Source organism: Pseudonaja textilis, chromosome 2, assembly GCF_049901715.1.
Source record: "Pseudonaja textilis isolate UNSWEBS1 chromosome 2, rPseTex1.2, whole genome shotgun sequence".
In the NCBI taxonomy this organism is placed as follows: domain Eukaryota; kingdom Metazoa; phylum Chordata; class Lepidosauria; order Squamata; family Elapidae; genus Pseudonaja; species Pseudonaja textilis.
Genome location: NC_141991.1, coordinates 143105597 through 143127711, shown reverse-complemented (window position 1 = coordinate 143127711; position 22115 = coordinate 143105597). Strand labels below are relative to the sequence as shown.

The 22115-nt window shown below is 40.6% G+C and overlaps 1 protein-coding gene across 11 annotated transcripts in view; it reads right to left on the bottom strand.

Annotated features, from left to right (window-relative positions):
* Positions 1-22115, bottom strand: part of CDK16 (cyclin dependent kinase 16) — a 66326-nt gene that overhangs the window by 30246 nt on the left and 13965 nt on the right. For 3 of the 11 annotated variants that reach the window (XM_087925585.1, XM_087925592.1, XM_087925590.1), the window contains exons 2-3: positions 20321-20489; positions 788-930 (exon numbers count right to left, since the gene is read on the bottom strand). In XM_087925585.1, the coding sequence (XP_087781711.1) occupies positions 788-905 (118 nt within the window). In that variant the 5' untranslated portion in view covers positions 906-930; positions 20321-20489. Of the gene's footprint in view, positions 1-787; positions 931-19391; positions 19575-20320; positions 20490-22115 lie in introns of all 11 variants that reach the window. The other 8 variants (XM_026711336.2, XM_026711335.2, XM_087925591.1 and 5 more) reach the window with 4 other exon arrangements.

Below are 22115 nucleotides of genomic sequence, written 5' to 3'. Positions count from 1 at the left end.
AATAAACTGCCATGACACTTCCACGTGAGTGCGTGTGAGTGTGGGGAGGGGAGAGAGAGGGGAGAATATGTGAATGCAAGCTGTATAAACTTTAGCAGTGGAAATGTGCTTTATCAAAAATATTTTCATTACAAAGGGCAACCATCACATTCTGTCCTGGATGTCCCACCCCAAAATGCATTCTTGACTCCTTTGCACACCGTTACTCAGCCTGCTGCGGGACCTGTAATGGGGCCTCTCTCCAAAGACAGTCCAAAAGCTTCAATGAGTACAGTGAGCTCCTGCCCAGAGTTTGAACAAGGCCAGGAGATCAGAAAACATTCCTTCGGTTTTGTGCCATCTCCCGGTTGTCCAGAAGCTTTCAGTCCTAATTCCAGATGCTATCTTAATTTCTGAATGCCTGGAGACTTGATTATCTAAAAGACTAGTCCCATCCCTATAAATCCTCTCTATCTGGCTATTTAATATCTATAACTCCAACTATTTAATAAGGCTTACATTAGAAAATCTTCTGGGTCCATTTGCCAGTGCATAAAAAGTTTCATGTCAGAAGTTTAGACAGGCAGCAAAGTCTGATACCTTCAACTGAATTAATAAAAGGGCTTAAAGAAGCTTTGCCAAGCATCCTATGATCTTGCTGCTATAGCCGCTCTCCTTTGTGGGCTTTTTAGCGTAATGTTCTGTTAAGGGTACAGCCAAGAAAAGTGATTGTAAGTAGATCAGTTAAAAAAAAAGATCTGCTATCCATTCTCTCTCCTAGGAGGTGAAGATCGAGGAGGGAACTCACCATTATCGCTACTGTTGTTTTCCTCTATATTAATGGGTTCATTGAGGTTTTTCTCTACAGTTCGGCTCCCCCGCAGCGTCATGGACAGCTGCCTCTTGATCTTCTTCATCCGATCCATGATGGGGAAGGGGCTGGAGTCACTGCTGAAGGTACGGGAATGAGGAAACTGTTATCCAGTGTGTTAAACAAGCAATTTTATTTGGTATAGAATATGTCAGATGTATCAAAACTAACGCAGCATTAGACTGCAGCTCAGATTCTTGGCCAAATTGTGGCTGGTAAAAACTTCAAATTGAATGCCATCAATTAAAGTGCATTAAAAAAAAAACCAGTAAAGTGACTCATCAAAGTTCCTCCAAAATTCAAGGATAGCTCTTAAGAGACTTTCGTATCTTATCGACATATGATTTTTAAACAATATTTTTAGATAATACATAGAATACATCTGTACAAGTCTAACATCCGGAAGATTGCAGCAAATGATTTGACTAGAGATTTCAAACCAGCATCAAATCTCTTAGTTTATTTGATTCCCAGATTGAACAGATCAAGATAAAGCAACCTAGGGTTTCAACAGCTCCATCCAGCTTGACCAAAGGTACCAAAACTGCTCTGTATCTTTTCAGATTCATCTTCCATGTTTTTCTCCGTTCTATTCACTCCTATGGAGATATCTCAACCACCATTTCCTAGTCCACAACCTGTATACCTTGGCTTCCCTGGTTTCACCTTAGTTGGACTCCTCCTTTTTCCATTCTTCCATCCCTAGGTCTACCTGCTCATTCCCCTTCTAGGTTTTGACCAGCTCTTCTGTGAAAATAAAGCACGACAGCCGATCACTGCCAGAAACTACAGAAGCCTCAACCGCCATAAATCCCCAGCACTGTTGCCATGTAGTGATACAAATAAACATATGGTTTTTAATGTTTAAGGAGATGGAAGAATAAAATAAAATCTGTTTCTGCATACCGAAGGTCAGTGCAGATATGAATGGCAAGGGAATTGCTCACAAAACCAAGAGCATGCTGTTTATCAAATTAAACTAGGGCAGAGCGCAACAAACATCCTACACAGTGACACTATGAAATTCCCCACTGTACAGCTATCTACACTGGGGATTAGATAGCTTCGTAAAGAATACGACTGATAGTAACTATTACCTCCAGTCAGGGGTGGGATTCAATTTTTTTAACAACCGGTTCTGTGGGCGTGGCTTAGGTGGTAGGCATGGCTTGGTGGTCATATGACTGGGTGGACATGGCTTGGTGATCATGTTATTGGCTGGGTGTGGCCAACTCAGTATCACTCACATCAAGGTATGCATCTCCTCCCCTGGCCTCTCATGACTGTGGGGATGCTGCAACAGTCGTAAGTGTGAAAAATGGTCATAAGTCACTTTTTTCAGTGCCATTGTAACTCCACACAAGCAAAGTACCAGCAAAGGAGGGGGAAAAAAACTCCAGAGACATTCCTGAGACAGGAAGTCTAGTCCTGTCAAGAATGTAATAAAAGTTAATGGAGAGGCAGTTTCTGTAAGCAACACCAGAATGTTTCCTTCCTGCCTTCCTTTCAGGATTAGGCCAGTAATTTCTGCTAACAACTGGTTCTCCAAACTGCTTAGAATGTTAACAACCAGTTCTAGTGAATAGGAGAGAACTGGTAGAATCCCACCCCTGCCTCCAGTACAGAAGAAGTCTCTATCTCAATAACTGTTCCCTGAAGGAAAGAGAGGGAGCCCTATTTAAACTTGTATGACATTAAAAGGGTTCCTAAAAGCATCTGGTTACCTAGCATCTGTGGGAACAGAGCACATTGCCTAAGTGGCCTTTGGTATGATTTAACAAATATTTTGTTGTATCTTCCCACCCACCCCCACCCCCAAAAAAGAACACCTGAAAATCCAGGAACACAATCAGCCTTTACACACACACATACACACCAAATCTTATGGTGAGTCTTGCTTGAACAAGCCAGGTGGATGGCAGAAATAGCAGATCTTACTCTTCTTGGTCAGAGAGGCTCTTCTTAGCTGTTCACACTTTTGTCTACAAGTAGTCCTCAACTTACAACCACCACAAAGCCCCAAATTTATGTTGCTGAGAAATTTGAAGTGAATTTTGCCTCCTTTTACGACCTTTCTTGCCACCGTTATGTCAATCACTGCAGTTAAGTTAGTAATCTGGTTGTTAAGTGAATCTGGCTTCCCCATTGACTTTGCTTGCTCAGAAAGTCACAAAAGGAGATCACATGACCCCCGGACACTACAACCCATCATAAATATGAGTCATTTGCCAAGCATCCTATTTTGGATCATGTGACCACAGGGATGCTGCAATGGTGGCATGTGTGAAAAATGGTCACAAGTCACATTTTTCAGCATTGTTGTTAACTTTGAATGGTCACTAAACAAACTCTTGTAAGTTGAGGATTACCTGCACTGTGTTTTCTCTGATCAACAAGATTCCTTGGCCTTATACTGGCTTCCACAAAAGCGAGACAATGTTCCTCTTCCAGTTTTTTGTTTGTTTTAAAGCTCATACTGAAGCTTAACACCAAACATTCTCTCCTTCATTATCTCTAAGAAAGTCATTCAAAACCCAATGAAACTGAGAATTTCTCCACTATGTTGCCCATAAAGCACCCCAACCTTTTCACCCAAATCCAGTGAAGGATCTTAAGAGTCACTCTGACCTCCAACAGGAAAGAACTGAGGAAGCCAAAACAAGCCTAGCTGGAGTGGCTTTATAGCAAGGACTCAACAGGCAATCTCTTTTTATAGCATGAAATCATTAAATGACAGGAGGTAGAATGAACTGAAGAAGAAACATACTTCCCGAAAGGTAAATTCAAGTAAAGCTTGCCAGGAGGCAATCTCACCACAACTCCCTTTGAGGGGGGGGACGACCTATAAGCAACACTGTTTATATTTGCACCTAAATGTGATAACCCCACTGGATATCAGGGTATAATGTCAAAGGCAGCTTGTATGAACCATCATCTGGACACCGTAGAAAACTAAAACAACCTAACAATAAAATAGTCAACAGCCTGAGGACAGAACTAGTTCCTGGGATACCTGCCAGGACTGGAAAACATCAACAGATTGGCCATCCACCCTTCCCCAAGCTTCTGCTCTCAGAGCTAATTATTTAGTGATGAAGGAAAAAATAATGCGTGCCTCAAAGGTGTAGTCTCCGTTCACGTGGAATGACACACAGGGCCGCCTCTACAAAAAGGGAAAGGCCACTTCCTCAGAAGGCAGGGCAAGGTGGAGACCTGGAATGGTAGCGAAGCATGGAAGGAAAAAGAGCTCTTATGTCCTTTGTCACCTGCCCGGTAACAAGGAAGAATGTTGTATAGCCAGCTTCTGTGCGTGGAACTGGGCCTAGACAAATGAGACCCAAGGGGCAGGCCAAATCTGCAGCTTCCAGAAGCTCAGGCACAGAGTTTATTTAGCAAATAATAAGATTTCTAAGGTAATGATCAGATGAGAAAGGTTTTTCAACAGCAGTAGGTTTAAAAGTCCACCCTTCCGAGCCAACAAAGAGGAAAGCATTTGGTGAAGTTTCTGCACATGTCAGGGAGAAGGGGAAAATAGGTCTTTTTTTTCTTAAAAGACTGACTTTTTAATGTCATACTTATCATCAAATTGGGATCTGGGAAAATATTCTGCCCTGGGTCATTGGGGCTGACAATACAATTAGCATAATTGATGCTAAGTACGTAATTTGAAGGGCGTGAGTAGCTGCAGAAAGCCTCCCGTCCCCATTTGTGGCATTACTGAGGAAAAGAAGGTTGACGTCATCTGAGGCCTGAACAAGCTATGTTTGATGACAGACAAAATTTGGAGGCTTTCTGGCTCTCAACTACGTCTGGATGGAGCTTTTATGAAATTAAAGCACAAGGAATGGTAGCGAATAAGGAATCTGCCCCGTCTAGCCAGGCACTTTCACAGATGAGATCCAAACCCAGTGAGGATGCACCGGATACTGGATCTGCTGAATGCCATCATTTATCAAAAATGGAATAAGCTTTCCTTCTTCGCATCAAGGCCTACATACAACCTGGACAAGTCAAAAAGCCCTCATTGCCATATTTTGCTGCAAGGTGGCTGTGACATCCCTAGTATTACCCACTTATTGCACTTTCAAAATGCTACATCTGCTTATAAACAGAACAAATGACTCCCCCCCCCCGATTTAATACTCTTGTGTATTCACTGTCTTTCCTACATGCAGACTCTGCAAAACGCTTCAAGCTACCAAGACAGGCACAGCCCATCAACCACGTACAGTGGCTAATGATTTATTCAAATGCCTCCCTATGTTTCATTACCGCAGGCAGACAACAGCAAACAGGGGGGAAAAAAAACTCACAAAAGAATTTATATACTCCACTGCAGCCTAGGTAGCCAACAGACCAGCCTGGCCCAAACTTGTACCTTGACTGAGTAGCAATTAGCAGGGGGAAATTTCTCACGGCAAGGAAATGAACATGATCGCATATTTATTCCTGTTGTTAAAACTGTAGCTGCAAGGAGCGTGCAAAACATTTCAAATTCAAAATGGCTCAAGCTCACCATCCTCTGATTCAAGTTCACACATCGCAGATATAAAAAAGAGAATTCAAACATTTTGCACATTTTTTATTTTTTTAAAAAAATCCTTTATTTGGGACTATAGGCACAGTGTCTTTCTATGCTGGTATAGGACACTGTCACTTGTAAACATTTCAGTAAAACAGGCTTTTCAGCTGTATACATTGAATGATAAAAAGGAGATATTGAAACCAAAACCTCCAGTCGCTCAGTTCAGCAGACGCTTCAGATCATGATACACAAGGTTTGCCTTCCACAACCTGGTCTCTGTATATTTCTAATATTCCAACTCTAACTGTGGACCTGCGCGGTCATTAAAAATCCAATAAAGCAAATAAAGCATATTTTAAATTTTAAGTATGTATTTTTGGCATAAATAATACTCAGCACAATCCAAAAACTATGTATAAATAGCAATCCTATTTTGAGCGGAATTTGAACAGACAGCTTGAACATTAAGGATGCAAATTGCAATACTGAATGGCTTAAGCATCAGATACATTATAGTTTTGTAACTTTTGACCTTCAGTTCCTGACAGAAAGGCAGGATATCTTTCTGATAAATCCATACCTTTAACGGTAATGCTCAGGATCAGAGGAAGACAATTTGATTTTGCTGAATACTAACAATGGTGGAAAGAGAAATGAATGCTCACTTCAGTTAGAAGAGACTATTTTATAAATTTGTGCTCCCTATTTCCATAATGCATCTTCTCCAACCAACTCCAGGTGGGAAAACTTGGGAACTTCTACTCAAATTTTTCCAATTACCTATATTAGCTATGTTCCTTGCCAGGCCCAACATCCTTGAGTCAAAAAGATATGACAATCTGAGAGCCCAAGATTATGAGACAAGCAGTGAACAGTAGACAAGCTATGAGTGAAGATGACATCCTTCACCTCAGTTTGTCACTTTGTGTTAAGGAAGAGCAGGAGAAGCCCTTATTAGCTTGGGATAATTTTAGGATGTAGAGCTATTGTCACCAGCACCCCCACCAGAAAATGTATACAGAAAATACAGCAGTAATGTTATCCAATGAGAGGTCATCCCGTTTTGATAGTATGATCAGGGGGAGCCTTGGCTAAAGGCCACATGTGGCCTTTGGGTTGTCCACCATTGGTCTACAGCAGCTGTCCCCAACTTTTTTGGGTCTACAGACCAGCGGCAGCAGTGGTGGCAGTAGCAGGGAGGGAGGGGATGGTTGCGTGTGCATAACCTACCGTAATCCAACACATGCACAAATAAAGCTTTCCATGCTTACTCACAGCTTGCATGGCCCCGGTTCCCAACAGCCTTTGCTAATAAAACGAGGAAACCAGCTCATAGCAACAAGTCATGTTAAACTGCACTCCTTCACGTTCTAATAATCACATACTAACAAGTGTTCTTATCTATAGTATAGTCCACCCTTCCCCATTTCTGGCCCATAGATCTTATAACTGATATATCTGTCTGGGTCACAGTTATATTACTGTTTGTACATCACACTAATCCGTAGTTTCTTCAACCATGTTTACCGAAGAATCCCTATTAAACAAGAGTAAACAGGCCATCCTCTTCCAAAACAAATTGCAGAGTGAAGCAACCAGGAGCTCCATAGGTCTTTGTCTCAGGTGAGACCAGCATTCCTTCCCTCTTTTATCAGAAGAAGTAATTTGGTCAGCCTAGGGCTCTGATAAGCAGATCCAGTCCTTGACCCTTGGTTTTAGAGAGGTCAAGGAAGGAGAATAAATGTAAAAACCACAACTTCTGATGTTTTGCCAAGCTCAGCTTGTAAGGCAAAAGATCAAGAGGGACAGATAACCAAGAGTGATCTTCATAGAGGGCATTCAAATCCCCTGTGCCTGGATGACAACAGTGGGTATCAGCCTCAATTATTTCAACTGAATATAATTTCATTAATTTAGCACCCACCCATAATATCTCATAATTTCAAGCCATGGTGTCCACCACTTGAAAAAAGAAACTGGCAACACAACAATCTTTGACATACATGGGAAGGGGAACAAAGGAACACAGCTCCGAAGTGCTATATGGATAGGGGGCAAGAAGTAGACAGAAAGAAGTTGGATTGACACACTATGCTGAAACCGTATGTATTTTTCTTGGCCTAAATCTGTTTGCATGATTCAGGAGATCATGGTTGATTAAATCACGATTTATCACAATAACCAGGTGATTACACCTTGATATCTATCCTCCACAAATCCTGGGCTTTGTTTTTAGCCTTGGCACTGAAGTCTGATCTAGTGTGTAACTCTAGTTCTCATGAGTATATAATAAACACAGGCCCCAGATGATAGAAGAACAAAAAGTGGGGAAGAATTCAAACCACTTTTAAAAACACATCAATACAGCAGTTATCTTGCTGGCTCCATCCATGTCTGAGTACTTCACCACACTATATCTGACAGTGACAAGGCCCAAAGGTCTTCTTGTATATCTCAAAATCTGTTCCTCAACCATCAACACATACATACACGAGTGAGCAAGAAAGTATATACTTTCTATAAAAGGAAGTCTGTACAACTGTTTGTTTAGTGATGGTTCAAGGTTACAACAGCCTTGGAAAAAATGATCAGTACTATCATCACATCACCCCTCACAGTTACATAAGTGCAAATCCAGCACTTGCAACCAGTTCACATTTAACAATTGCAGCATCTTGCAGTCACATGACTGCAATTTGCAACCTTTCTATCCACAAAATCAACTAGGGAACTCTGGTTCACTTAATGGCCACATAACTCACTTAACAACTGCAGGGATTTTCCTTAGGAACCATGGTAAAAAATGGTTGTAAAATTGGGTCTGTCACATGCTGACTCAATTTACAATCACACTGGTTTATGACAGAAATTCTGATTCCAATTGTGGTCATAAGTTGAGGACTAACTGTACAATACAGACTTTATTTCACTCGTATTGCGGTATACTCTGCATCAACAGCTACAAATATGTCTATTTTTAAAACTCTACGTAGATTCATTTACATATGCAGCAGAATGTGGTCATGTAACTCTGACAATGTACTGCTACAGCATTATTATTGTTCACCATGCAGAGAAAAAAAAAACTCTGCCAATTAAAAAACAAACAAACTAGGACAGTAGAATGGTATGACTTGTAAAGGTTTACAATGACAATGACCAATGGAATACAATATAGCAGTGGTGGCTAACCTTTTTGGGCTCCTGTGCCAAAAATTGTGTGTGCGCTTGTGTGTGCACGCTTACATGCCAGCATCCAGAAGGCAATGCGCACGCCCCCTGCGCATGCGCACACAATCCCCCCGCCCCTTACCTGCACTGCACCTCCCAGCTGATTTTCGGCCCGTTTGAGGCCTTTTTCAGCCTCTCAGAGGCTTGAGGAAAGCCTGTGCAGGCGAAAAATGGGCCCATTTCATCACTTCTGGAATACCGGGAGTGATGAACGGGCCTATTTTTCGGCCTGCAAAGGCTTTCCTCAAGCCTCTGGGAGGCCAAAAAAGGCCTCAAATGGGCCAAAAATCAGCTGGGAGGTGCACGCATGCATGGTGAGGTAAGACTGCCTGCAGCTCATGTGCAAGCACAAATGGCTCTGCATGCCATCTATGGCACACATGCCATAGGTTCGCCATCATGGCAATACAGTATTGTACCTCTTACTGTGATATCAGTTTCCTACTCCTAGATATATATTAAAGATTTTGTACGCCTATACTACAAACCCACAATAGGTCTATCTCCACTTTACCAAAGAAAAAGAAAAGCAAATATGCCCTTAAGTCAAACTTGACTCTTGGGAGATTACATCTATGCTGTGTTCTTGATACTATTCTCTTATTTCATTTTTTTTTCACCTTCTCAGCCTCAAATTTCTGGGTGGTTCTTCATCAAAGCACTAATGAAAGCTAACCCTGTTTAGATTTTGAAATCAGCCAAAGTTAGATGTCACCAGCTGAGGTATATTCTTTGATGCTCCTCAAATAATTCTGGGGTTGATATTTTAGTGAGAATAATGTTATAATTCTGTATAGAAAGAGATCACTCTGCATTTTACTTCATTCAAGGTGTAACTCCCAAATTTAGCTGGAGGAGAGTGAATGATTAAACTGTGCCATGAATGAATCCTAATATCAAGATTGGGACACACAGCTATCAGTGTTGCTGACTAACAATTCCCATCAACCATCCCAAAGGTGGTTTTTCAAGAGACAACTGGACTTTCTTGTTTTTCTTTGAAGGCTGAAGCTTCTTCAGCTCTGACTGGATGGTGGGGAATGAAGGGATTTATATTCCATGCAGACAGCTGGTCATTTGCATTCTTTTAGAGGGTTGTTGAGGCCACTTGAATGTTTATGTATGTCCTCAGCGTCACTGAGTAGTGCAAATGTGTATGGAACCTTCTTGGCTGCAGGATGTTTTCTGCCCTGTGTCCCTTCACTGTTGAAGACAAACGTAGGCTGTTGCGGATGAGTCTGTGTTGTCTGCATCTCAAACTGAAGCACAAGTAGTTCCTGTAGTTTGCAATTTTTCTGGAAATCCGTTCAGAAAAACAGAAAAAAAGCAGAGCTGAAAAAGCTTGTTGGATGAGAAATGAAATGTCTTCAAAGAAAAACAAGAAAGTTCAGTTGCCTCCTGTAAAAGCACCTTTGGGATAACCATAACCTGGATGACTGAGAATCTCCATAGACATTTAGCTATGCACTTTGAGATGAACACCCTTCGAATGGTGTTTGGAGCATGAACGGATTTCCAGAAAAATTGCACTTCAGTTTGAGATGCAGACAACACAGACTCATCCCCAATAGCCTGTGCCTGTCGTCAACAGTGAAGGGATACAAGGCAGAAAACTTCCTGCAGCCAAGAAGGCTCCACACACATTTGCACTACTCAGGTGACCCTGAGGACACAGATAAACATCCAAGTAGGCTCAACCACTCTCTAAAAGAATGCCGATGATCAGCTGTGTGTCTGCAAGGAATGTAAATCCTTCCACTCCCCATCATCTAGTCAGAGCTGAAGAAGCAAGCGAAAGGTCTTCAAAGAAAAAGAAGAAAGTCAGTTACTTCCTGAAAAGGCACCTTTGAAACCACCATGACCTGGATAACTGACAATCTCCATAGACATTCAACTCCCATCAATCACCTGACCAACAGTGAGGACTGTGGGGAAACAGCTCAGTAACATTTGGGAGACTGTAGATTCCTCACCAATGACTTACACAACTGAACATTCAACATGGCATCCCCCACGCCCAAGTTCACATGGTATAATGCATTCATTCCCTATGGGGTTAAAAAGTCAACCTAAACTAAAGGCTGTTCTAACATATGGTAATCAACTTGCTTTTAAAAAATATTAATCTTCTGTGTCTTGAACTTCATTTGGCTATTTACACAGATCTTATTCACATTAATCTCCATGGAATTCAGGCTCATCAGACAAAGGTTTATCATCAAACTTTTCCCATCTACAAAAACTAATTAGGCTGTAGGAAGACCTAATTAATTGAATTCTGATGTCAGTTCCAGCAGCATCTCGAAGCTGCAACTTAAGAGCAGCCACATGCAAGAAACGTTTTTTTCAGAATCATATTTCTGATGGTGAGAGAAACTTGGAAATGTATTTGTTTTACTTTTATGAAAGACCCACTGCTACCACTCACGATCTTCTGCAAACGATTTTCTGCATGCCGACTTGCAGAAGATGCCACTTGCCCACAAATAACAAACCCCATTCTTTTAAGTTGTGTTTTAAATCAGAAACGAGACGACTAAAGCAAATGTGAGAGTTTAGTTTTGGGGGAATAGTGAAAGCAGCTTTGATTGGCAAACACTGTGGACCAGGGAAAAGTTTTAGGAAAGGACTGAACTGTGCAATTCTTCTAACAGTTTAAACTTTAAAGCATGGTTTTGTCTTTCCTGGGCTTGCACTGAGTGAAGAGGAATTGCCTTGGGCTGCACATAAATATATTAATATAGTTAATCATTATAAATAACACACTTCCTTTATTTTTGGATATTTTGTATTATCTTCTGGGACATCATTACTAATTGTCCAGACCTGTCTGGCTTAAGGACAACCATTCTCAGTCATCACCACAAAAGGAGAATTTTAGCAGGTTTCCTGGTTCAATATTTGACATTCAGGCGGCTCTTGATTAGAAGTGCTGATTAGATAAACAAGTCTGAGAGTTTTGTTTCTTTGTAAATACAGATTTCCTTGAAAAGTTTGATTGCAGCCTTGGTTGTTTTCTGCCAAAAATGAAATATGTTAAGTAAATGTGTATATGGGGGGGAAACCCTGGATAAACTGGGATAATATTCAGGTCTCTCCGTTTCCAATTCAAAAAAATCACCACCACTCCCAAAATCAGCTCTGCTTCAGCAGCCTAATTTTATGACAACAACCTAGTATGCAAAACTGTTTGCAACAGATTAAGTGGCAGGAATTTTTGCACTGGAGTTTTTAGTGGTCTTCTGCAACTAGCAGAGGCAAAGGTCTTTGCTATTCTTCTGCAAGTAGTGCTGGTCTTTGAACATATGGAGTAGAATTATGAATGCTGCATGCGATTGGAGGGAGAAGCCTGACAGGAACACACTGTCACTTGGAAATAATGCCACACATTTAGGAATTGCCCAGTCTCCTTTTCTCAAAGCACATTCACCCTCAAAAATCTAGTCCTGGAACATAAGTCACTGGTAACCAGCTTCTATAACCACCTGCCCTAATGTGGTGTGTTTTGCAAGAGGACATTCTGATTGTTTGTCATACAGTCAGATATATCTTTATTACGGATACTGATCAGAATATACCATTCGTCACAGTAGCTAGGAATTTAAAGAGCTGTAATCCCCAAACATTTGAAGGTCACTAGTACTTTGTAAAGGATCAAAACAAAACATCTAGTATGAATTCCTCTTTTCCAAAAAAAAAAAATAGTTTTCATTTTGTTTTGCTTTGTCTTAGGAACTCTGTCATAGCAATGATGGATTGGCTAATTAGATTTCTAGTGGTGAAGATTCAAAGCTCTACACACCAAGTTTAATGATAACAATATAAATAATTAGAAAATACATGACCTCTTGGGCCACTTTTCATTTGCTCACCAGATTCTTCAGTGCCTTCAAAAATAAGGGAACTTCTGAAGTTGGTGCAGTGGTTAGAATGAGATTGGGAAGCCTGTAAGAGGCAAACTACTCAATGTTCACCCTTAAATTCCATAGATTGTCTAAAAATATGACATATGTCTAATAGATATTGTGTCTTATTTATATACTACTAGAACACTCGTAACCTTTAACTGGGTGAACTGGTGCATCAGGGGGCAGCCATTTTTGAACCAAGGTACGTCAAATAACCTAGCTTACAGTGTGTGTCCAAAATCTGGAATCCTACGTGGAATAGAAACTTGGCAAATTTTATAAAATGTTTTATGACATAAACATTACTATGAACAATTTATGATACAATACCAAATGTCATAAAACATTTCCTGCACTGATGTTTGACTGTGCTGAACAGTTCCAAGGCTCTGCTTGTATCCCAACTTTTCCAGTGAAGAAAGTACATCAATAGACTTATATACCACTTTACAGCCCTCTCTAAGCAGTTTACAGAGTCAGCATATTGTCCCCAACAATCTGGGTCCTCATTTTAGCGACCTTGGAAGGATGGAAAACTGAGTCAACCTTGAACCGGTGAGAATCAAACTGCTGCCAGTGGGCAGAATAAGCCTGCAATACTGCATTTTCATACTCAATTTTAGGATAATAAACCACCAACAAAAATATTTTGCCCATGTTTGGCGATATGGTCCAGGAAAGGGGGTCCTGTGGTTGTGTGTACCTGCTCTGAGCAATTACTGTATCCTGTGATGCTGCAGACACAAGAAAACCCTGAAAACAGACCAAGAGAACAGTACTACCATAATCTGGAATAGGGCGCTATTTTTTTTGCTGGATTTAGAAAGCCCTCATTAGAACAGTTTCAGTTCAAAGAACACCAAATTCAGAAAGAAATACCAAGCTCAGAAAGACTTCAATGTATTTACAAAATGGCAAATGTTTCACTAAATTGAAAGAACTTCTGTAGTTCAAAACAACATGCTGGTGAATATTGGTATTTTTTTAATCCAACTTTTATTATTTTTAAATAATTCAGGACAACTATCATAACTAACACATCATCCTATTTTTCCCCACAACCACCAGTGCATCTGAAGAACACATTTGTGTTCCTTTCTTATGCTATATAGCTGGATAAAACAGGCAACTTTTGTGAATGGAATGAACATCTGTACCATGCTTATACAATACAGGCATTCCCACCCATTCCTTTGCGAGGAATAGCTCTCCCTAACCATGTGCCCTTCAAATATATTGGGACCTAGAATTCCAGCCAACAATTCTGAAGGTTGTATCCCCAATGGGTCTGAATGATGTTCACAACAAAAGGCAGTCCTAAACAATGATCAATTGCTTATGAACTGTATATGTGGCTTTCATTAAAGGTAGACTCACTTAATGATCCTAATTGGGATTGGAATTTCTACTAAACAAGCCGCAATTTGACATGTGTGAATCTAACCAATATGTTAGGACTAGCAAATGCAGTTACAAAATCCTGAAAAATAATCATACCCAAGATTGGGATATAAGAGGTTAGTCCTCCGTAGCTCTGCTCTAAAAAACACCAATAACAAGAAAGTCCTTTAACAATCTTCACAAAATGTCCAGGTTGCAACTCTTGTCTTAACCTTAAGAAAGCGCTCTTTTGTCACTGAAGCCCTAGCTCACTATAGAAAAGGAAAATTCTGTTTAGGGAACATTTCAGAGCTTTCCTCAGAAGTTTGGTAAGCAAAGGGCAATCTGATTTTGAAAAGAAGCTTCTTAAAAATGCTTCCAATTTTGCAAACTTCTACTTCTCGGTCAGGAATCTGAAATAAGGCCAAACCTCTAGAGCTACAGCTGATCAGGAAGGCCATCCTGCGGCACTTGCAAGCTCCTGGAGAAAACTGGCAGTTTTATGATTCATTTTGATAGAGGTAACATTCAAGCTTGCATTTCTTGCTTTAAATTAGATGTTGTGAGATATCCTCAGCCTTTCCCTAACATGAAGGAAAAATAATCACAGACTGGGTTAAATTCTACTCTCCATTACAGAATACTCAGCACTTGGGATAACAGGTCAGTAATATATTTTTAAAAATTGATTATACTAAATTTCTTGAATTCCTTCAAGGAATTCCTCCCTTGAATTAATGTTTTTAAAAATGCATTCATAAAAGATGGGCACAAAAGGTAAAAATTTGTACTGGAAATTGACAGTGCCAAGGGTGCATTTGTTTCAAACAGATCCCTTTGAAATGGAAGATAGAGGCACTTTTATTTCAAGTATGTGCATATTAAACAGTACAAAGCAGGGTGCCACACCATGCATCCCCACTGATCCACCGAAGTTCCCATCTGCCTTCTTTTATATTTCATATGCAGCAAAACATACCTCAAGGAACCTTTTCATACACGGCAGGAAGCAAAACCACATGGAAATTCTTTAAACAAGTACTTTAAATAAATACTGACTTCTGCAACGAGTGAAACAGAATATACGCATCAGGAAGCAAAGGAAATAAAAATCAATTCTTTTTTTTTTAATATCAGTACAAATTTATATATCTGTTTGTTCATTTGCTTGTTTATGAAAATTTATATGCCCCCCCCCACTTATTTTCAGTGACTTGGGGCATTTTACAAACATAAAAACCCAATATATAAACAATAAAAACAATAATCCCTCCCACCTTCTTGGCACCACAATCTATCAATCAGATGGGCTCCATCCCACTCTGGGTTCCCCAGGCTTATTGGCAAAAACCGGTCTTCAGGGCCTTGCCAAAAAGTGGGGGCTAATCTAACCTCTGCAGGCATGATCCAAAGAAAGGGAGCCACCACAGAGAAGTTTTCTGGGTCCTGCCAGATGTACTTGCTTTGAGAGGTTGCCTGCAACATTTCCTGCCTCCCTGCTCGGGTGGGTCAGGTAGATGTGACTGGGAAAAGACAGTCCTTCCCAAGCTAGGTAGGGCTTTAAAGGTGACAACCAGCACTTTGAATTGTACCCAGAAGAAAATCAGCAGCCAATGCAGATGATTTTACTCTACATATTACTACTTAAATCATATATTTTTTTTTAAAAAAAACCCTGAATCATAGACATTGCATTATTATGAAAGCACCATACAGGAAAGAAAAGTTTGGTTCTTTAGGGTAAACATGATACTCAATGTGACATTACAAATTTGATATATATTTATCGGAAAATAATTTTTACCAAAATAAATAAGCCATACTTTGATCAGTTACATAAAGAATGAGTTCTGTCAAATATGTATTGCATTATTGAAAATACACTATAAAAATATCTATATTAGACTTCTAGACCTATCCCAAAAAACTCAGTAAGGTGATCTGGGATTCTTGTTTTATCATCCTAAAATAATTCCAGAAACAGACCTCATATTGTGCTCTGGCTCAGAAACAAGACAGTTCCTTGACTTATGACCATGACTGGAATGGAATAATTCACCACTAACAGTGTGACTTTTAAATGAGACATTGCATGACTGCAAGTTGCAGCTGGAAAGGTTGCAAGTGGCAATCCCATGACCATGGGGATGCTATGATGGTTATAAATGTGAGGACTGGTTATAAGTCACAATGTTCAGCATCACTGTAATTTTGAATAGTTATTAAACGAATGGTCATGAATCAAGGACTACCTGCATAATGGCAAGCAATTTTCTGGCCAAGAGGTATGTGAGATTATGTCGGTGGGCACAGGCAGAAATGATAGGTTGATAAAAGAGAATATTTGTAGCTCGGGGTTGAATTTTGGGGTCCTTGATACTGAGTTTTTCTTGCAGATGTTTCATTACCCAAATAAGTAACATTATCAGTGCTAAAAGAGAGTGGGGAATGATAGATACGGTTATAGACAGCTTAAATAATTAAACTTTATTATAGTCTTAAATCAGCGATACTGCACATAGTTTAACTCCACATGAGATGAAGCTCAAGCATAGCCTTAGATTTACAGGGGCACCTAACCTAAAGGGCTCCATAATAAATCGTTAAGATAACACTTAACCAGGATTCAGTTTCCCTTTCTACATATCATTAGATATGAGGTAAAAGTGAAATAAACTTTTGCCTGATAACAAACAAGCCAACTTTAGACAACGGCTTCTTCTACAAACCAGACTGTGGTTTAAACTAGTTCCCAGAACTGAAAAAAAAACCTGTAAAAGCTAAATGTAATTCGTAGTTTATTTCTTCTCTCAGCTGCTTGACCAAGAATAGGAATGTAGAAACCTAGAGCTCAGCCACATAATGCTAAATTTTTACTCATGTGCCCAGAAAATTACCCGGATATTCCCATAAAGTCAATGGAAGCCAAGGTTGACTTGAAAAAGATTATTCTTCCCTTATAGGAAACTCTGAATTCTTGTAGGCATGCTTACTCAAGACCAAGTGCTATTTTGTTCTATGGAAGATATGTTAAATCACATGAATCCTTTGTATGACTTGTATCATTTGTATCTAAGCAAATATAATTTTGCATGGTTTTGGCCACATAGCTAAAAGCTGCTGCGTTATGCAAGCAAGATCTACAAAGAAGTCAAACTGTAGCTCTATCAACCAGTTACTGTACATGCTTAAATTAAATTAAAACATGCATACATACTTCAACTGAACAAGTTCTAAAGAGATGCCTGTGTTAATCTACTTCTACAATCACAAAATGGCACCTTGGGCTCATTTATTAGACTATATACATTTTTGTGAACTGGCTTCAAATAAATGAAGCATATCCTCAATTGACTTTTGGATTTGTGTGAGAGAAACAAGAGAGCGCAGATAAATGTGTACGTTTGTAATCCTTTGCAACTCTGTCAGAGGATGATTAAATAAAAGATCAAAATAACTGCACATTTACCCGAATGTAACAAGATTAAAATAATCATTCTCTCAAGAAGTACCCTAAACAACCCGGCACTGGTAAGCCATTTAACACATGCGCTAGAAAATTTAATTTAAACCAATTCAACATGGAAGTAAAAGTTCTGTTCATAAGAAAAGCTAAGGAAAACCGTTAGCCAGAGGTTTTGTTGTTCCAAGAGCAGTTAATATATGATGTGGCCTTGATGAAGCACCAACTCAGTGGTGGTATTCAACCGGTTCTGGTAGCGGCCTGGGCTCTCACTTTTATGGCCAGAATTCGAAGCGCAGCTGCTTTGCGCGGCGCAAAATAGCGCCGCACGACAGCTGCAACAGCAACCGGCATCGTGCAGGCTTGCAGGAGGCAAATTAGAACCCCTCTGCGCCTGCGCAAATGCCTCTGCACCTGCGCAAAGTATGCATTTGGCGTGCGTGTGCATGAAAAGTGTGTGCATGCTCACAAAGCACGCCCACCAAGCCAGCCCACCGAACCAGTGGCAACTTTATTTGAATACCACCACTGCACCAACTGGCTGAGTTGTCCTAACTTCACAGGCAGAAAGGATGCTAGAAGATCATAAAAAAGCTCACCATTTCACATAGCGGTCAATAACATGCCTCTCCCTTCCCCCCACCCTCCGCCCCCAACCGCCAAATCTGTCATAATGGTCATATCCCTTTTACTGTTCCCCAGCAAGCACAAGTCAAATCCAAATTCTCCTCAACCCATAGCAGAATACAGCCACTATAATCAGCTATCACCTCATCCTCCACTACCTGGCCTAATCCCGTTTCGAAAGTATCATTGCCTATGTGTGGCAGCAAATTCTATAAATTTGTTATATACCAAATAATGATTCCATTAGATGACTTCGGAGGGGAGTATTATAAAAAAAAGGCTGGATTATGCACTATGTTATCAAAGTGGACCGTGTACCTTTCTGCTTGTCTTTTTTTCTTGATAACAAGCCCAACATTTCTGTAGTGAAGTGAGACATTTGTTAAGGGAGTTTTGCCCCATTTTATGACCTTTCTTGCCACAATTGTTAAGTGAATCACTGTAGTTGATTAGCTAGTAAGCCGGTTGTTAAGTGAATCTGGCTCCTCCATTGACTTTGCTTGTGAGAAGATTGCAAAAAGTGATCTTGGAACACAGCAACAGTCATAAATATGAATCAGTTGCCAACCATCTGGATTTTGATCACGTGATCCTAGGAAGCTGCGAAGCTATCTGTGAAAAACAGTTATCCCATTTTTTCAGTCCCGATATAACTTTCAACAGTCACTAAATGAACTGTTGTAAGTTGAAGACTAGCCGTAGTTTGACTTTCCTCCTAGGGAAGGGATTTCCATCTATCCCCCCGCCCCCGCCCACCATTACTGTGTTTACTCATCTTGCAATTCTTTAACACGCATTTAAAAGGCACGCACTAATTTCAGTGCCATATTCCAAATACAGTCGTAAAGAGATTTTTTTTTTCCTAAAGGCATTATGATAGCAATTTTTATTTTCTATCCTTTGGTTAATCATTTCAGGAACACGGTTTGCCTTCCCACCCTCCACCCCAACCCCCACCATTGCTACCCATCAAGTAGACGTTTTCAAGTTTCTTTGCCTGTCAGCTTCTGAGTTGCTCACATCCTTGAGCTGAAGAGGAGAAACCTAAGGGGCTAGAAAAGCAGGAGATTAAAGAGCCAACGGAAGCTGGGGGGAAAAAGGTCTGAATGCTTTAGCTTGATATGGCACCTAATTTTTAATCCCACAATTACATAGATAAGCCTCATTGATCATGTGTGTGTGTGTGTGCGTTTGTGTGTGTGGCTTCAGCCAATTAAACACGTGCAGGGCGCAAGCCATTCCAACTATGCTAATAAAGTAAAAGGGAGATAGAAAATATAATTCAAAACAGAAAAAATGCTGCTGGAAGGTCAGAATAAATACTTATTTTTTAAAATCCTTCTAAATGGAGTACTTAAAAAAGCAATGTATGACTAGCAGACAATTGTTTTTAGAACTGGCATATACCCAGCTGTTAATAAGCTGAAGAAGAAGAAAAAAAACAATCCCAGACAAGTAAAAGAAGTTTCTGTCACAACATGCACTGCATCTTGGGGTTCTGCCACCGCAGCTTTCTTCCAGATCAAATTGCGGCGACAGTTTTCAAAGTCAGCAGCACAGATAGAAAGGTATAACTGTCAAATCTTCTTCCTAGGTAAAGGAGGAGGAGGTACATAAGAGCCCATCTCAGAGATTAACTCCTGGGGGAAAAAATGGTGAGCGCTCAAAAAGAAAAACCACATTATTTCAAACTGCACCCAAGGAATGGACTGCAGCTCTGAGGAGAAATCTGATACAGAGCGTCACTCCGCACTTTGTATTTGATGCAAGCTTTGGGAATGCCAGTTATCTTCTCACCCATCCGTCTGACACAAGAAAACCAAACCCTTCCCAGAAAACAAATGGGAAAAAGTGAGAGAGAGAGAGAGAGAGAGAGAGATGTAATAAAAGGACAGGAATTTGCTTGGAATGCTTGCTGGAGTCCTAAACCTGCTTCATCTCAGATTTTCTCAACAATAGGTGAGGTCACCCAAGTTGGAAGACAGTCTAAGGAAACAGCCTTCCCGTTAGTGAATTATAATCATTATATTCAGACCTACATGGATTTGATCATACTGTCTCCTCCACCGTGGCACTGTGGTCTATTCCTCAAATGTTGGCAAGTATAAGCAAAACAGGAAAGATAAAGCCCTCTAAGCAGGAAAGCCACAACACCCAAAGTTAGCTCTCTAAATAAAAGCTGGGAAAAGACATGCTGACGTGCATTTGACAGCAGGGCTGGCCAGGCAACTCTTAATGTCTTCCTAATTCAGCAGAGCTCTCCAACAGCCAATAAACCACCCAGCGCCCTCCCCATGTCTTAAAGGGACAGATTCAAGGCAGAAATGGGACCTTACCTCACCAAGAGGTTCAGAGCCAGAAGCCATCAACTCCATTGAGTATGCAAGGGGCTCCACTCATCATTCTATTAATACTCCTGGGAATAATTTGGCCAATGAACTGGCAGGGAAGCAAGCCGGCTGAATCCAGGGCAAACAGCCAAGGATTGTCTCAACATACAGAAGGCTGTAGGGGAGAGCAGAAGTTATTATTTTCAGTAGGTCTCCTTGCAATCCAATCAATTAAATGGCACTTGGCTTTGGCCCAACAGAGGACTCCACCAGTATGAATCACAGGGTACAGGCAAGACCAGATTTGACGTGGTTTAATATAGTGGGAACACTTGGGCTGATCACTAGAAATCTTTTTCAGACAAAGCTACTGCTGTATAACTCACAAACATGCTGATTATAGCCTTATCCAGTGGTGGGATTCATTTTTTTTTTTTACTACCAGCTCTGTGGGCTTGGCTTGGTGGGCGTGCCATGGCAGGCATGGCAGGGGAAGGATACTCTAAACTCTCCATTCCCTCCCCAACTCTTGGGGGAAGGATACTGCAAAATCTCCATTCCCTCTCCGCCCCACTAACCTGCTTTTCAGCTCCGTTCTCCTGTGCAGGGCAATAAAAGAAGACCCAGCCAATCAGCTGGGACTCAGGAGGCAGAGAATAGATGGGAGCGAGGCCAGTCAGAGGTAATATTTGCCGGTTCTCTGAACTAATCAAAATTTCCACTACCGGTTCTCCAGAAGTGGTCAGAACCTGCTGAATACCACCTCTGGTCTTATCCCACTTCTCAGTCAAGAGAAATATCTTACAAGTAAAATCCAAAGAAAGGAACAAGTTCATAATAGTAATAGCACTTAAACTATACCGCTTCACAGTGCTTTACAGTCCTCTCTAAGTGGTTTAGAGAGTCAGCCTATTGCCCCCAACAATCTGGGTCCTCATTTTACCCACCTCAGAAAGATGGAAGGCTGAGTCAACCTTAAGCCTGGTGGGATTCAAACTGTCAAACTGCAGACAGCCGGCAGTCAGCAGAAGTAGTCTGCAATGCTGCACTCTAACCACTGCGCCACCGCAGCTCAATAAGCTATAGAATAGGTGGTGTGTGCTGAACTTCTATTCTGACTTCTTGCAGGTTGATGAAAACAGATTCTATTTGCCAGAAGACCAGGTTAGAAAGTCTAGGAGTGCTCAATAATAATCGGAAGATGCCAACCCATGAAGAAAACGCTTCACATCTTCACAGTCTAGCCCCAAAGACCCAGCATTCCAGAGGCATTGAAAAGGAAATCCTGAGCATTTAATTACCCTGGACAATTTCAGAAATTACAAGACCAATGCCAAAGAATACGTAAGATGATTTCTAAGATACTTTAGCCTAGAGACTGTTATTTAGAAACTAGCATGTCTAAGGCACAGCAGCATGAACTGGGGTTGGCTCATTTCTCAATAGTTTCCACTGAGGTTAGGTTCACAAATCATGTGGAGCCACAGTTAGGTCGTAAATCATAGCTAATAAACCACTGCAAATCATACCAACTAATCTGAAAACTAACAATCATATTAAGACCTACTGGAAAGTGTGGATCAGGTTCTCATCTCAGGCACAGTTCAAATAATATTTTTTCCATTACAGACAACTGAGGCTGAGTTAAGCTCCCACCTCACTGCTCCCTTGAATGCTCTGAATTATATAAATGCAAATGAAAAGTTTTACAAAGGGGAGGAAAAAAATAAAAAGAAATCAGGCAACATTTTTATTGGTCCCTCACAGATAACTTCCCAGCTCTATAGTGGAAGCAAACAGA